Raw genomic sequence first — 17,506 nt, forward strand, 5'->3', positions numbered from 1 at the left:
GGGAAGGAAGGAAAGAGCCAGAGCTATCTTTGCCCAGTTCCCTGGATCCCATGGGAGAAATATTAGGGTTGCCAATCCCCAGGTGGGGGCAGGGGATCCCCCGGTTTGGAGGCCCTCTCCCCACTTCAGGGTCGTAAGAAAACGGGAGGCGGGGGAGCAAATGTCTGCTGGGAGCTCTATTTTTCCCTAGGGAGTTTTATTCCCATAGAAAATAATGGAGAATTGATCCGCGGGTATCTGGGGTTCTGGGGGGGGGCTGTTTTTTGAGGTAAAGGCACCAAATTTTCAGAATGGCATCTAGTGCCTCTCCCCAAAATACCCCCCAAGTTTCAAAAAGATTGGACCAGGGGGTCCAATTCTATGAGGCCCAAAAGAAGGTGCCCCTATCCATTATTTCCTATGGAAGGAAGGCATTGAAAAGGTGTGCCGTCCCTTTAAATGTGATGGCCAGAACTCCCTTTGGAGTTCCATGATGCTTGTCACAGCCTTGATCTTGGCTCCACCCCTAATGTCTCCTGGCTCCACCCCCAAAGGCTCCTGGCTCCACCCCCGAAGTCCCCAGATATTTCTTAAATTGAACTTGGCAACCCTAAGGAATACAGAGAAATCATCTTTGAGTCCAGTGAGTGCAAATGTTTACGCATGTTTTAAGTTTTTAAAATTGTGTGTTTTGTGTGTTGGTTATAAAATGTGTATCTCTGCTACCTGTTCTTAAATAGGTACACAAATGGCCTGGCCCAACATCGCCCGGCCCAACCCGACATGGCCCAGCCCGACAAGGTCTCATTTATGTCAGTTCCGGCCCCCATAACAAATGAGTTTGACACCCCTGACCTAAGGCAAGGAGAGCCTCACAGCCATTTATAAAATGTCGCCTGGGGTGGAGAAAGCGGCCATCGCCCTTGTACTGGAGCTCAGTGGCACCCAGTGAAGCTGATGGACAATATATTAAGGCTGGACAAAAGGAAATTCTTCTTTCTCTCACAAGTAATGAAACTGTGGGAATTACCCTGCACGCTGACATAGAAATGGCCACAAGCATATATGGCTTTAAGAGGGAATTAGATTCATGGAGGAGAGGACCATCAATGGCTAGTAGCCATGGTGACAGAAGGGGACCTCCACGTACAGAGACAGTCAACTTCTGAATCTCAGTGCCAAAAGACAACTTCAGGGGAGGCCTTGACCTCTCCGCCCTGTTGCTGGCCCTCCAGAGGAACTGTTTGGCTACTGTGTGAGACAGCAGGCAGGACTAGATGGACCCCCACTGGTCTGACCCAGCAGGGCTCTTCTGAGGTTCTTCTCAGGGGAAGGCCTCGGCCTCTCTGCCCTGTTGTTGGCTCTCCAGAGGAACTGGCTGGCCACTGTGTGAGACAGGAGGCAGGACTAGATGGACCCTCCCTGGTCTGACCCAGCAAGGCTCTTCTGAGGTTCTTCTCAGGGGAAGGCCTCAGCCCCTCTGCCCTGTTGTTGGCCCTCCAGAGGAACTGGTTGGCCCCTGTGTGAGACAGGAGGCTGGACTAGATGGACCCTCCCTGGTCTGACCCAGCAAGGCTCTTCTGATGTTCTTCTCAGGGGAAGGCCTTGGCCTCTCTGCCCCATTGTTGGCCCACCAGAGGAACTGGTTGGCCACTGTGTGAGACAGGAGGTTGGACTAGATGGACCCTCCCTGGACTGACCCAGCACGGCTGTTCTGATGTTCTTCTCAGGGGAAGGCCTTGGCCTCTCTGCCCTGTTGTTGGCCCTCCAGAGGAACTGATTGGCCACTGTGTGAGAAAGAAGGCTGGTCTAGACGGACCCTCCCTGGTCTGACCCAGCAGGGCTCTTCTGATGTTCTTCTCAGGGAAAGGCCTCAGACTCTCTGCCCTGTTCTTGCCCCTCCAGAAGAACTGGCTGGCCACTGTGTGAGACAGGAGGCTGGACTAGATGGACCCTCCCTGGTCTGACCCAGCAGGGCTCTTCTGATGTTCTTCTCAGGGAAAGGCCTCAGCCTCTCTGCCCTGTTGTTGCCCCTCCAGAGGAACTGGCTAGCCACTGTGTGAGACAGAAGGCTGGACTAGATGGACCCTCCCTGGTCTGATCCAGCAGGGCTCTTCTGATGTTCTTCTCAGGGGAAGGCCTCAGCCTCTGTTGTTGGCCCTCCAGAGGAACTGGCTGGCCACTGTGTGAGACAGGAGGCTGGACTAGATGGACCCTCCCTGGTCTGACCTAGCAGGGCTCTTCTGAGGTTCTTCTCAGGGGAAGGCCTCGGCCTCTCTGTTGTTGGCCCTCCAGAGGAACTGGCTGGCCGCTGTGTGAGACAGGAGGCTGGACTAGATGGACCCTCCCAGGTCGGACCCAGCAGAACTCTTCTGATGTTCTTCTCAGGGGAAGGCCTTGGCCTCTCTGCCCTGTTGTTTGCCCTCCAGAGGAACTGGTTAGCCACTGAGTGAGACAGGATGCTGGACTAGATGGACCCTCACTGGTCTGATCCAGCAGGGCTCTTCTGAGGTTCTTCTCAGGGGAAGGCCTCAGCCTCTCTGCCCTGTTGTTGGCCCTCCAGAGGAACTGGTTGGCCCCTATGTGAGACAGTAGGCTAGACTAGATGGACCCTCCCTGGTCTGACCCAGCAGGGCTCTTCTGATGTTCTTCTCAGGGGAAGGCCTTGGTCTCTCTGACCCGTTGTTGGCCTTCCAGAGGAACTGGCTGGCCACTGTGTGAGACAGGAGGCTGGACTAGATGGACCCTCCCTGGTGTGACCCAGCAGGACTCTTCTAATGTTCTTCTCAGGGGAAGGCCTTGGCCTCTCTGCCCTCTTGTTGGCCCTCCAGAGGAATTGGTTGGCCACTGTGTGAGACAGGAGGCTGGACTAGATGGACCCTCATTAGTCTGACCAAGCAGGGCTCTTCTGAGGTTCTTCTCAGGGGAAGGCCTTGGCCTCTCTGCCCCATTGTTGGCCCTCCAGAGGAAGTGGTTGGGCACTGTGTGAGACAGGAGGCTGGACTAGATGGACCCTCACTGGTCTGGTCCAGCTAGGCTTCCCAATCCCCAGGTCCCAGCGGGGGATCCCCCGGTTTTACAGGCTTTCCCCCTCCCCCAGCCAGCTGGCCAGCGGGGGAAGCCCCTCCCCCACAGTCATTATGCACCTCCATGAACAATTCCCAAAGGGAATGATGGGGAATTGATCTGCGGGTATCGGGGGCTCTGGGGGGGGCTGTTTTTTGAGGTAGAGGTGCCAAATTTTCAGTATAGCATCTAGTGCCTCTCCCCAAAATACCCCCCAAGTTTCAAAAGGATTGGACCAGGGGGTCCAATTCTACGAGCCCCAAAACAAGGTGCCCCTATCTTTCATTATTTTCTATGGAAGGAAGGCATTTTAAAAGATGTGCTGTCCCTTTAAATGTGATGGACAGAACTCCCTTGGAGTTCAATTCTGCTTATCACACCCTTGCTCCTGGCTCCGCCCCAATGTCTCCTGGCTCCACCCCCAAAGTCTCCTGGCTCCACCCCCAAAGTCCCCAGATATTTCTTGAATTGGACTTGGCAACCCTAGGTCCAGCAGGCTTCTTCTGAAGTGCTTCTCAAGGAAAGGCCTTGTCCTCTCTGACCCGTTGTTGGCCCTCCAGAGGAACTGGTTGGCCACTGTGTGAGACAGGAGGCTGGATGAGATGGACCCTCCCTGGTCTGGTCCAGCAGGCTTCTTCTGAAGTTCTTCTCAGGGGAAGGCCTTGTCCTCTCTGCCCTCTTGTTGGCTCTCCAGAAGAACTGGTTGGCCACTGTGTGAGACAGGAGGCGGGACTAGATGGACCCTCACTGGTCTGGTCCAGCAGGCCTCTTCTGAAGTTCTTCTCAGGGAAAGGCCTTGTCCTCTCTGCCCTCTTGTTGGCTCTCCAGAAGAACTGGTTGGCCACTGTGTGAGACAGAATGGAGGCATTGATTCAGATTGTCCACCTCATAAGAGAGAAACTGTCACTCGTCTCTCAGCAGTTAGAACAGCAGTGGGTACATGCTGGAAATCTGATAAATCACCTGACTTAAATCTCTGGCATAAAAAATTATGCAGTATTTACATAATGGCTGATAACATTAGTCAGCATCCTCTCTTCCCTTCTATTTTCTCTGCTACCTAGCTTCCTATTTTAGAATATCTCACTTCACAAGAATCTATCCCTAATATAATTGATGATCTTTCTTTATGGTCGAATTTTATCTCATCTCTGCTGTTAGCACTTACAGTAGACTTCCTTGAGTTTGTAGTTAATATGTTCAAATATATGATATATGTCATTTATAATGAGTAAACTATGCAGTTTATCACGTTATATATTTGATGCGTGATTATATAATTTGTATGAACTTTGTATCTGATAATTTAAATGCAATAAAATATATTTGAAAGAAAGACAGCTTCAGTCAATGTTCCAGTGTGACCAACTCCTGTGTTCCCTGCCGAGATGCCAGAAAGAAAAATAGCCTGTCTCTTTAATAGAGATTTCCTGCGTGGAAATGGGCAGCTGAAACTTTTCATGGCAATGGAGGAAAACAACATCATCTCTTAAAGAACTTCCCACTAGGCTTCTGTTAAAAGGACATGATACAAGATAATGCATGGGATGGAGAAAGTAGAGAAAGAAGTACTTTTCTCCCTTTCTCACAATACAAGAACTCATGGGCATTCGATGAAATTGCTGAGCAGACAGGTTATAACGGATAAAAGGAAGTCCTTCTTCACCCAAAGGGTGATTAAAGTGTGGAATTCACTGCCACAGGAGGTGGTGGCGGCCACAAGCATGGCCACCTTCAAGAGGGGTTTAAATAAAAATATGGAGCAGAGGTCCATCAGTGGCTATTAGCCACAGTGTGTGTGTGTGTGTTTAATTTTTTTTGGCCACTGTGTGACACAGAGTGTTGGAATAGATGGGCCATTGGCCTGATCCAACATGGCTTCTCTTATGTTCTTATGATAATTTTTCTCCAGGCCTGTTGGCAACCTACTGGGAGACTAAGGTAAGACAACCCATTGTGGAGAGCCAGTTTGGTGTAGTGGTTTAGTGTGTGGACTCTTATCTGGGAGAACTGGGTTTGATTCCCCACTCCTCCACTTGCACCTGCTGGAATGGCCTTGGGTCAGCCATAGCTCTGGCAGAGGTGTCCTTGAAAGGGCAGCTGCTGTGAGAGCCCTCTCAGCCTCACACACCTCACAGGGTGTCTGTTGTGGGGGAGGAAGGGAAAGGAGATTGTGAGCCGCTCTGAGACTCTTCGGAATGGAGGGCGGGATATAAATCCAATATCATCATCATCATCATCTCCTTCTCCTTCTCCTCCTCCTCCTCCATTGTGCCTGAATTGTGGTCCAAAAGTGCAGTGCAGAACACAGTTACAATCTTCTAAGCCCATTGACTTCAATAGGTTATAACTATGAAAGTCTGTTTAGGATTGTACTGAAAATCACCTTTTCCAGCACGAGTTACACTGAAGGTAAAGTAGTTTCTCCTCTCAGAATCTACCACATCCCTAAAACATCCTCACCTGAGTGTGGGCGGTGCTGTGTGCAACGTTCCCTCTAAGCTGAGTTAGCGTAAACTAGTTTACAGTTTTTTAGCCTATGGCTCATGCATTTTTGTCTTAGTTCAGGAAAAATGGCCCCAAAGCCACCTCTGGGTGCTTTTACATTCAGTTTGATCCAGAGTTTTAGAGTCGTCAAATCACCTGGCACTGTTCCGCTTTAATTATTTTCCTTTTACATTTAAGCATTTCAGTGGGGGGTGGGAAGGGTGTGTGTCTCTAATCAGAGGGCAGCCGGAATACCGGTGCTTAGTTAAATGTATACGATTGCTTAGAAATGGTGTCAATACTGCAAAAACAATACAAATTTAAATCACTAGATGAGGCAAGCAATGATATGTAAAAATTTCAAGTGCTGTCAGTTCTCATGCAAATTACTGCACCTTGTGGTGGCTTTTGGAGGAGTTATTTAAAACGCAGGAAGACTTTTACAATACAAGTTTGAAGCGCCGGTAGAGAAAGGACCAGACCAAAACTAGTCTGGAGAAAAACGGTTTTGTGGCAGCATCGAAACCCATCTCACTGAAACAAATGTAAATGCCTCGGGAAGCAACGATGCGAAACAGTGCGAGAGAGAGCTATGACTGACCCAAGGCCATTCCAGCAGCTACAAGTGGAGAAGTGGGGAATCAAACCCGGTTCTCCCAGATAAGAGAGCTATGGGTGACCCAAGGCCATTCCAGCAGCTGCAAGTGGAGAAGTGGGGAATCAAACCCGGTTCTCCCAGATAAGAGAGCTATGGGTGACCCAAGGCCATTCCAGCAGCTGCAAGTGGAGGAGTGGGGAATCAAACCCGGTTCTCCCAGATAAGAGAGCTCTGGCTGACCCAAAGCCATTCCAGCAGCTGCAAGTGGAGGAGTGGGGAATCCAACCCAGTTCTCCCAGATAAGAAAGCTATGGGTGACCCAAGGCCATTCCAGCAGCTGCAAGTGGAGGAGTGGGGAAGCAAACCCAGTTCTCCCAGATAAGAGAGCTCTGGCTGACCCCAGGCCATTCTAGCAGCTGCAAGTGGAGGAGTGGGGAATCCTTTACCTCCCCCCCACCACAACAGACACCCAGTGAGGAAGGTGGGACTGAGAGAGCTCTCCCAGAAGCTGCCCTTTCAAGGACAGCTCTTCGAGAGTTATGGCTGACCCAAGGCCATTCCAGCAGCTGCAAGTTGAGGAGTGGGGAATCCAACTCATTTCTCCCAGATAAGAGTCTGCGCACTTAAACACTACACCAAATTTACTTGGGAGAAAATCTCTTTGGCTTAGCCGGCCTTGTGTGAGCAGGGTTTCACCTCTGGGTTTGGACTGGAGGTTTGAAAGAAAAGCCCTGAAGAGCCGGGTTTAGGGAGGCGGAGGGACTGTGGCAAAGTACCGTACCCTGCAGTTTGTCTTCCAAGGCAGTCCGTTTTCTCCTGGAGAAGTGGAATGAATGCTTTAAATAAATAAGTAAGTGGTTTATGTTTGAGAGGAATCAGTTGCGATTCCAGGGGATCTCCATCCCCCACCTGGAGATGGCAACCTTCCTTGTGAGAAAGCCCAAGCTGTGGCCAGTTCTTGGTTCTCTGGACATCCCCAAGAAGTGCAGAGCCCCCTGCTCCACCGTGTTCGGAAGATGAAGGGAGAAAGAGGAGAAGAAATTGGATTTATATCCTGCCCTCCACTCCAAATGTCAGAGTCTCAGAGCAGCTCACAATCTCCTTTATCTTCCTCCCCCACAACAGACACCCTGTGAGGTGGGTGGGGCTAAGAGGGCTCTCACAGCAGCTGCCCTTTCAAGGACAGAGTCTCAGAGCGGCCTACAATCTCTTTTCCCTTCTTCCCCCACAATAGACACCCTGTGAGGTGGGTGGGGCTGAGAGAGCTCTCACAGCAGCTGCCCTTTCAAGGACAACTCCCATGAGAGCTCCGGCTGACCCAAAGCCATTCCAGCAGCTGCAAGTGGAGGAGTGGGGAATCAGACCCGGTTCTCCCAGATAAGAGTCCACTACACCAAACTGGCTCTCAGAGTCACTGGAAAAGGCAATAATGCTGGAGAATGTTGGAGGAGGAAGAAATTGGATTTATATCCTATCCTATCCTCTGAATCTCAGAGTGGCTTACAATCTCCTGTATCTTCTCCCCCCATGACAGACACCCTGTGAGGTGGGTTGGGGATGAGAGAGCTCTGACAGAAGCTGCCCTTTCAAGGACAGCATTGCAAGAGAGAGCGATGGCTGACCCAAGGCTATTCCAGCAGCTGCAAGTGGAGGAGTGGGGAATCCAATCCGGTACTCCCAGATAAGAGTCTGCGCACTTAACCACAACATCAAACTGGCTCCTACTTAACTACTACACCAAAATACCTGGAAATTTGAGGGCAAAGTCATAAGAACATAAGAGAAGCCATGTTGGACCTGGCCAATGGCCCATCCAGTCCAACACTCTGTGTCACATAAGAACATAAGAGAAGCCATGTTGGATCAGGCCAGTGGCCCATCCAGTCCAACACTCTGTGTCACATAAGAACATAAGAGAAGCCATGTTGGATCAGGCCAGTGGCCCCTCCAGTCCAACACTCTGTGTCACATAAGAACACAGTGGTCAGAAACCCAAGAGCCATCAGGAGGTCCACCGGTGGGGCCAGGACACTAGAAGCCCTCCCACTGTGCCCCCCACAAGCACCAAGAATACAGAGCATCCCTGACCCAGACAGAGAGTTCCATCTATACCCACCGATGGACCTCTGCTCCATATACGGATCCAATCCCCTATGCTTGCAGCCACCACCACCTCCTGTGGCAGTGAATTCCGCATGTTAATCACCCTTTGGGTGAAGAAGGACTCCCTTTTATCCGTTCTAACCCGACTGCTCAGCACTTTCATTGAATGCCCACGAGTTCTCGTATTGTGAGAAAGGGGGAAAAGTACCTCTTTCTCTACTTTCTCCATCCCATGCATAATCTTGTAAACCTCTATCATGTCACCCCAAAGTCCAGAAGAGCTGCGTTTAGGGACGCAAAGGGACCTTGGGAGCATCCAAAGCAGTCCTCCCGGAGAAGTGGAAGGCATGCTTTAAATAAATAAAGAAATAAGCAAGCGGTTTATATGTGGAGATAATAAATTCTATATGATTCTATAATTATATGATTCTATAATGAAGATCCTGTAAATTTAGGGGGCGGTGTTTGTGAGTTTCCTGCATTGTGCAGGGGGGTGGACTAGATGACCCTGAAGGTCCCTTCCAACTCTATGATTCTATAAAGCTGTGATTCCAGGAGATCTCCAGCCCCCACCTGGAGGTGGAAACCTTCCTTGTGAGGAAGCCTACCTTGCTGCCAGTTCTTGGTTCTCTGGACATCCCCAAGCAGTGCACAGCCTCTGCTCCACTGAGTTTGGGGGCCACAGAGAAGCTGGCCTCGGCCGGCGGTCCCACTCTTGGCGGACGAAGGGCAAAGGTCCCCCGCAAAGGGGGTTCCTGTAGGGTTGCCAAGTCCAATTCAAGAAATATCTGGGGACTTTGGGGGTGGAGCCAAGATCAAGGCTGTGACAAGCATCATTGAACTCCAAAGGGAGTTCTGGCCCTCACATTTAAAGGGACGGCACACCTTTTCAATTCCTTCCTTCCATAGGAAATAATGAAGGATAGGGGCACCTTCTTTTGGGGCTCATAGAATTGGACCCCCTAGTCCAATCTTTTTGAAACTTGGTGGGTATTTTGGGGAGAGGTACTAGATGCTATACTGAAAATTTGGTGCCTCTACACCAAAAAACAGCCCGCTCAGAGCCCCAGATACCCGCGGATCAATTCTCCATGTTTTCTATGGGAATAAATCTCCATAGGGAATAACAGAGTTCCCAGAAGACATTTCCCTCCCCTCCCCCCCGCTTTCTGACCACCCTGCCCCCACCTGGGGATTGGCAACCCTAGGTCCCTGCCAAGGGTGTTAAGAGAACAAAGGCCACTCTATTGCTCTTTGGACCTGGTTCCTTGGAGGAAAATCTGCATTTCCCAGGCAGTTCCTTTAAAGGTCTTGAGGTCGGCTCAGCCTCGTTAGACGGGGAAGGATTAGTTCTTAAAGCGCTCTTGGAAGAAGGAGACCGGGTGGGGCTCAGAGCTTGTTGGGTCTTCCTGGTGGACTGCTCAGGTGTGCAGGTGGGTAAAGCAGCAGGGTCCTGCTCTGTGGGTGGCGGGGGGTGGGTTCTAGACTTGGGGAGGGCTGTGCAATGGGGGAGAGAAGGAGCATTCTTGGCCAAGCAAGGCCTGTTCTCTTTGCAGCTGCGGAATGCAAGCTTTGTTGGTGTAACCAGTCTGGTGTAGTGGACTCTTTATCTGAGAGAACCAGGTTTGATTCCTCACTCCTCCACTTGAAGCTGCTGGAATGGCCTTGGGTCAGCTGTAGCTCTTGCAGAGGTGTTCTTGAAAGGGCAGCTCCTGTGAGAGCTCTCTCAGCCCCCCTCGCCTCACAGGGTGTTTGTTGTTGGGGGAGGGGAGGTAAAGGGGATTGTGAGCCACTCTGAGCGGAGGGCGGAATAGTAAATCCAATATCTTCTTATTAGAGAGCCAGTGTTGGTGTAGTGGTGAAGTGCATGGACTCTTATCTGGGAAAACCGAGTTTGATTCCCCACTCCCCCACTTGCACCTGCTGGAGTGGCCTTGGGTCAGCCATAGCTCTGGCAGAGGTTGTCCTTGAAAGGGCAGCTGTTGTGAGAGCTCTCTCAGCCCCACCCACCTCACAGGGTATCTGTTGTGGGGGAGGAAGATGAAGGAAATTGTGAGCCGCTCTGAGATTCAGAGTGGAGAGCAGGATATCAATCCAATATCCTCTTCTTGGTGCTGCTGGTGTTACTTGCTGGTGACCTTCTTTCTTGGGCATGTGGAGGGGAGGGGGCTGGGTGGGGCAGAACGGAGGTCTAGCCCCTACCCTGTGGGGACATCCTCATTGAACTCACTCAGCCACAGCGACTCTTTAGCAAAGGAAAGAGCCAGAGCACAAAGCAAAGTTTGCAGCTATTCCCTGGTACCTGGCATTACATTACATGGCCTGGTCTGACAAAAAAAGCATCGTTTATGTCAGACCTCAGCCTTGTGATGCCAGCTCACCAGCATGGTATAGGGTTGCCAAGTCCAATTCATGAAATATCTGGGAACTTTGGGGAGTGGAGCCAGGAGACTTTGGGGGTGGAGCCAGGAGACATTGGGGGTGGAGCCAGGAGCGAGGGTGTGACAAGCAGATTTATACCCCGCCCTTCTCTTTGAATCAGAGACTCAGAGTGGCTTACAATCTCCTACCAGAGCTATGGCTGACCCAAGGCCATTCCAGCAGCTGCAAGTGGAGGAGAAGAAGAAGAAGAATGGCAGATTTATACCCTGCCCTTCTCTCTGGATCAGAGTCTCAGAGTGGCTCACAATCTCCTATATCTTCTCTTCCCCACAACAGACACCCTGTGAGGTGGTTGGGGCTGAGACGGCTCTCACAGCAGCTTGATTTCCCACTCCTCCACTTGCACCTGCTGGAATGGCCTTGGGGCAGCCAGAGCTCTCTTATCTGGGAGAACTGGCTTTGATTCACCCCTCCTCCACTTGCACCTGCTGGAATGGCCTGGGGTCAGCCAGAGATCTGGGAGAACCGGGTTTGATTCCCCACTCCTCCACTTGCAGCTGCTGGCATGGCCTGGGGTCAGCCAGAGCTCTCTTATCTAGGAGAACCGGGTTTGATTCCCCACTCCTCTACTTGCACCTGATGGAATGGCCTGGGGTCAGCCAGAGCTCTCTTATCTGGGAGAACCGGGTTTGATTCCCCACTCCTCCACTTGCAGCTGCTGGGATGGCCTTGGGGCAGCCAGAGCTCTCTTATCTGGGAGAACTGGCTTTGATTCACCCCTCCTCCACTTGCACCTGCTGGAATGGCCTGGGGTCAGCCAGAGCTCTCTTATCTGGGAGAACCGGGTTTGATTCCCCACTCCTCCACTTGCAGCTGCTGGAATGGCCTTGGGTCAGCCATAGCTCTCTTATCTGGGAGAACCGGGTTTGATTCCCCACTCCTCCACTTGCACCTGATGGAATGGCCTGGGGTCAGCCAGAGCTCTCTTATCTGGGAGAACTGGGTTTTATTCCCCCCCTCCTCCACTTGTAGCTGCTGGAATGGCCTGGGGTCAGCTGGAGCTCTCTTATCTGGGAGAACTGGGTTTGATACCCCATTCCTCCACTTGCAGCTGCTGGCATGGCCTGGGGTCAGCCAGAGCTCTCGCAGGAGTTGTCCTCGAAAGGGCAGCTTCTGTCGGAGCTCTCTCAGCCCCACCCACCTCACAAGGTGTCTGTTGTGGCAGAGAAAGGTAAAAAAGAGAAAGGAACAAGGACTGCAAACGGGGCAAACTGAAACGGGTTCCCTGCAGACGCCAGAAGCAGCAGCTGTATTTGCTTTTGGTTATTCAGAGCCCTCCTGCATCATGGTGCTCAGTCCTTTGTGTGCCTTGGCACGGCGCATAGCTGCTCCAACCACCGCGAGCCTTAATCTGACAATCCGTGGGAGGGGGACGGGTCGTGCATGGGCTCAGTTTCTGCAGTTGTGGCCTTTCTTGTAGGGGGAGAGATGGCACCGCGGTGGCTGTGGCTGAACTTGCTGGGCGTCTTGGCGGTGGCGGCAGTGCAGGAATCCCTGCTGAACATGTGCATGAATGCCAAGCACCATAAAGAGAAACCTGGACCAGAAGACGCCCTTCATAATCAGGTAGGGCAGACCCCAAACTGGGGCCCTGAGCCAGGCCTTGCTATCAGCTAGGCTCCTGTAAGGCTGGGGGGGAACGGACCTAGGAGACGAGGGCTCTCGGTCTGCTGGCTTTTGGTAAAGTCTGCGAAACAGAAGGGCTCCAAAGGGTTTTCTGCACAAGTAAATAGGACTGTCCTGGCATGAAATGGTTAAGGAGTTGCATCGGTAAAAGGGAGAGGGACTGCGAGCCAGTTTGAGGCAGTGGTTAAGTGCGCAAATTCTTATCTGGGAGAACTGGATTTAAGAACATAAGAGAAGCCATGCTGGATCAGGCCAACGGCCCATCAAGTCCAACACTCTGTGTCACACAGTGGCAAAAAATGTTATATACACACATACACTGTGGCTAATAGCCACTGATGGACCTGTGCTCCATATTTTTATCTAAACCCCTCTTGAAGGTGGCTATACTTGTGGCCGCCACCACCTCCTGTGGCAGTGAATTCCACATGTTAATCACCCTTTGGGTGAAGAAGGACTTCCTTTTATCCGTTTTAACCTGTCTGCTCAGCAATTTCATCGAATGCCCACGAGTTCTTGTATTGTGAGAAAGGGAGAAAAGTATTTCTTTCTCTACTTTCTCCATCCCATGCATTATCTTGTAAACCTCTATCATGTCACCCCGCAGTCGACGTTTCTCCAAGCTAAAGAGTCCCAAGCGTTTCAACCTTTCTTCATAGGGAAAGTGCTCCAGCCCTTTAATCATTCTAGTTGCCCTTCTCTGCACCTTCTCTAAAGCTATAATATCCTTTTTGAGGTGCGGCGACCAGAACTGCACACAGTACTCCAAATGAGACCGCACCATCGATTTATACAGCGGCATTATGATACTGGCTGATTTGTTTTCAATTCCCTTCCTAATAATTCCCAGCATGGCATTGGCCTTTTTTATTGCAAACGCACACTGTCTTGACACTTTCAGTGAGTTATCTATCATGACCCCAAGATCTCTCTCTTGATCAGTCTCTGCCAGTTCACACCCCATCAACTTGTATTTGTAGCTGGGATTCTTAGCCCCAATGTGCATTACTTTGCACTTGGCCACATTGAACCGCATCTGCCACGTTGACGCCCACTCACCCAGCCTCAACAGATCCCTTTGGAGTTCCTCACAATCCTCTCTGGTTCTCACCACCCTGAACAATTTAGTGTCATCCGCAAACTTGGCCACTTCACTGCTCACTCCCAACTCTAAATCATTTATGAACAAGTTAAAGAGGATGGGACCCAGTACCGAGCCCTGCGGCACCCCACTGCTTACCGTCCTCCACTGCGAAGACTGCCCATTTATACTCACTCTCTGCTTCCTATTACTCAGCCAGTTTTTGAGTAATAGGAAGCAGAGAGTGAGGGGGGATTTGATTCCCCCCTCCTCCACGTGCAGCTGCTGGAATGGCCTTGGGTCAGCCAGAGCTCTCTTCTGTTGGAGAACCGGGTTTGATTCCCCACTCCTTCACTTGCAGCTGCTGGAATGGCCTTGGGTCATCCAGAGCTCTCTTATCTGGGAGAACCGGGTTTCATTCCCCACTCCTCCCCTTGCAGCTGCTGGAATGGCCTTGGGTCAGCCATAGTTCTCTTATCTGGGAGAACCGGGCTTCATTCCCCCCTCCTCCACTTGCACCTGCTGGAATGGCCTTGGGTCACCAGAGCTCTCTTATCTGGGAGAACCGGGTTTGATTCCCCACTCCTCCACTTGCAGCTGCTGGAATGGCCTTGGGTCACCAGAGCTCTCTTATCTGGGAGAACCGGGTTTGATTCCCCACTCCTCCACTTGCACCTGCTGGAATGCCCTTGGGTCACCAGAGCTCTCTTATCTGGGAGGACCGGGTTTGATTCCCCTTTCCTCCACTTGCATCTGCTGGAATGGCCTTGGGTCAGCCATAGCTCTCTTATCTGGGAGAACCGGGCTTGATTGCCCCCTCCTCCACTTGCACCTGCTGGAGTGGCCTTGGGTCACCAGAGCTCTCTTATCTGGGAGAACCAGGTTTGATTCCCCACTCCTCCACTTGCAGCTGCTGGAATGGCCTTGGGTCAGCCATAGCTCTCTTCTCTGGGAGAACCAGGTTTGATTCCCCACTCCTCCACTTGCACCTGCTGGAATGCCCTTGGGTCACCAGAGCTCTCTTATCTGGGAGAACCGGGTTTGATTCCCCACTCCTCCACTTGCAGCTGCTGGAATGGCCTTGGTTCAGCCATAGCTCTCTTATCTGGAAGAACCGGGTTTGATTCCCCCCTCCTCCACTTGCACCTGCTGGAATGGCCTTGGGTCAGCCAGAGCTCTCTTATCTGGGAGAACCGGGTTTGATTCCCCACTCCTCCACTTGCAACTGCTGGAATGGCCTTGGGTCAGCCAAAGCTCTCTTATCTGAGAGAACTGGATTTGATTCCCCGCTCCTCCACTTGCAACTGCTGGAATGGCCTTGGGTCAGACAGAGCTCTCTTATCTGGGAGAACCGGGTTTGATTCCCCACTCCTCCACTTGCAGCTGCTGGAATGGCCTTGGGTCAGCCAGAGCTCTCTTATCGGGGAGAACCGGGTCTGATTCCCCACTCCTCCAGTTGCAGCTGCTGGAATGGCCTTGAGTCAGCCAGAGCTCTCTTATCGGGGAGAACCGGGTTTGATTCCCCCCTCCTCCACTTGCACCTCCAGGAATGGCCTTGGGTCAGCCAGAGCTCTGGCAGAGGTTTTCCTTGAGAGGGCAGCTGCTGTCAGAGCTCTCTCAGACCCACCCACCTCACAGTGTGTCTGTTGTGGCAAAGAAAGGTAAAAAGAGAAAGGTAAAAGGACTCTTATCTGGTAGAACGGGGTTGATTCCCCACTCCTCCACTTGCAGCTGCTGGAATGGCTTTTGTCAGCCATAGGTCTTGAAGGAGTTGTCCTTGAAAGGGCAGCTACTGTCAGAGCTCTCTCAGCCCCACCCACCTCCCAGGGTGTCTGTTGTGGCAGAGAAAGGTAAAAAGAGAAAATTAAAAGGACTCTTATCTGGGAGAACCGGGCTTGATTCCCCACTCCTTCACTTGCAGCTGCTGGAATGGCCTTGGGTCAGCCAGAGCTCTCTTCTCTGGGAGAACCGGGTTTGATTCCCCACTCCTCCACTTGCACCTGCTGGAATGCCCTTGGGTCACCAGAGCTCTCTTATCTGGGAGAACCGGGTTTGATTCCCCACTTTTCCACTTGCAGCTGCTGGAATGGCCTTGGGTCAGCCATAGCTCTCTTATCTGGAAGAACCGGGTTTGATTCCCCCCTCCTCCACTTGCACCTGCTGGAATGGCCTTGGGTCAGCCAGAGCTCTCTTATCTGGGAGAACCGGGTTTGATTCCCCACTCCTCCACTTGCAACTGCTGGAATGGGCTTGGGTCAGCCAAAGCTCTCTTATCTGAGAGAACTGGATTTGATTCCCCGCTCCTCCACTTGCAACTGCTGGAATGGCCTTGGGTCAGACAGAGCTCTCTTATCTGGGAGAACCGGGTTTGATTCCCCACTCCTCCACTTGCAGCTGCTGGAATGGCCTTGGGTCAGCCAGAGCTCTCTTATCGGGGAGAACCGGGTCTGATTCCCCCCTCCTCCACTTGCACCTCCAGGAATGGCCTTGGGTCAGCCAGAGCTCTCTTTTCTGGCAGAACTGGGTTTGATTCCCCACTCCTCCACTTGCAGCTGCTGGAATGGCCTTGGGTCAGCCAGAGCTCTGGCAGAGGTTGTCCTTGAAAGGGCAGCTGCTGTCAGAGCTCTCTCAGACCCACCCACCTCACAGTGTGTCTGTTGTGGCAAAGAAAGGTAAAAAGAGAAAGGTAAACGGACTCTTATCTGGTAGAACGGGGTTGATTCCCCACTCCTCCACTTGCAGCTGCTGGAATGGGTTTTGTCAGCCATAGGTCTTGAAGGAGTTGTCCTTGAAAGGGCAGCTACTGTCAGAGCTCTCTCAGCCCCCCCACCTCCCAGAGTGTCTGTTGTGGTAGAGAAAGGTAAAAAGAGAAAATTAAAAGGACTCTTATCTGGGAGAACCGGGTTTGATTCCCCTCTCCTCCACTTGCACCTGCAGGAATGGCCTTGGGTCAGCCAGAGCTTTGGCAGAGGTTGTCCTTGAAAGGGCAGCTGCTGTCAGAGCTTTCTCAAACCCACCCACCTCACAGTGTGTCTGTTGTGGCAAAGAAAGGTAAAGAGAGAAAGGTAAAAGGACTCTTATCTGGTAGAACGGGGTTGATTCCCCACTCCTCCACTTGCAGCTGCTGGAATGGGTTTTGTCAGCCATAGGTCTTGAAGGAGTTGTCCTTGAAAGGGCAGCTACTGTCAGAGCTCTCTCAGCCCCCCCACCTCCCAGAGTGTGTGTTGTGGTAGAGAAAGGTAAAAAGAGAAAATTAAAAGGACTCTTATCTGGGAGAACCGGGCTTGATTCCCCACTCCTTCACTTGCAGCTGCTGGAATGGCCTTGGGTCAGACAGAGCTCTCTTCTCTGGGAGAACTGGGCTTGATTCCCCACTCCTCCACTTGCAGCTGCTGGAATGGCCTTGGGTCAGCCAGTGCTGTCTTATCTGGGAGAACCGGGCTTGATTCCCCACTCCTTCACTTGCAGCTGCTGGAATGGCCTTGGGTCCGCCACAGCTCTTGTAGGAGTTGTAGGATAATTTTATGGCCCACGAATGTTGTTATAAATATCCATATGGCCCTTGGCAGAAAAAAGGCTCCCCACCCCTGCTTTAATCCTTGCTAAACCTGGACTGATAGACCACCCAAAATTCCTTGGAGATGTTGGATGTTGCTCTCATCGTCTGGTTCATCTGCCATTCCTTGCGGAAATCACCCCTCCTTTTCCAATCCCGCAGTGTTCCCCGTGGAAAAACAATTCCTGCTGCACAACCAACACCAGCCAGGAGGCGCACAACGATGAGTCGTACCTGTACAACTTCAACTGGAACCACTGCGGCATCATGTCGAAGGAGTGCAAAAAGCACTTTATCCAGGACACCTGCTTGTACGAATGCTCACCCAACCTGGGGCCGTGGATTAATCTGGTAGGTGGGGGTGGAGCACATTTTGGGCTGTATTAACAGAAAAGGATCTCGGGGTCTTGGTGGATCATACGCTGAACATGAGTCAACAGTGTGATGCGGCGGCTAAAAAGGCAAATGCATTTTGGGGCTGTATCAACAGAAGTCTAGTGTCCAGATCACATGAAGTGATGGTATCGCTTTACTCTGCTCTGGTAAGACCTCATCTGGAGTATTGTGT

At 51.6% G+C, this 17,506-nt stretch overlaps 1 protein-coding gene across 1 annotated transcript; it reads left to right on the plus strand.

Annotated features, from left to right (window-relative positions):
• Window positions 1-12,101: 12,101 nt before the first annotated feature.
• Window positions 12,102-17,293, plus strand: LOC132565799 (folate receptor alpha-like; the record flags this gene model as incomplete). Its single annotated transcript, XM_060230519.1, has 2 exons — window positions 12,102-12,241; window positions 17,101-17,293. Coding segments are annotated over exons 1-2 (331 nt in total), but the record flags the coding sequence as incomplete, so codon positions are not given.
• Window positions 17,294-17,506: the final 213 nt, after the last annotated feature.

The sequence above is a fragment of the Heteronotia binoei genome, unplaced genomic scaffold (assembly GCF_032191835.1).
Source record: "Heteronotia binoei isolate CCM8104 ecotype False Entrance Well unplaced genomic scaffold, APGP_CSIRO_Hbin_v1 ptg001727l, whole genome shotgun sequence".
Classification (NCBI taxonomy): Eukaryota; Metazoa; Chordata; class Lepidosauria; order Squamata; family Gekkonidae; genus Heteronotia; species Heteronotia binoei.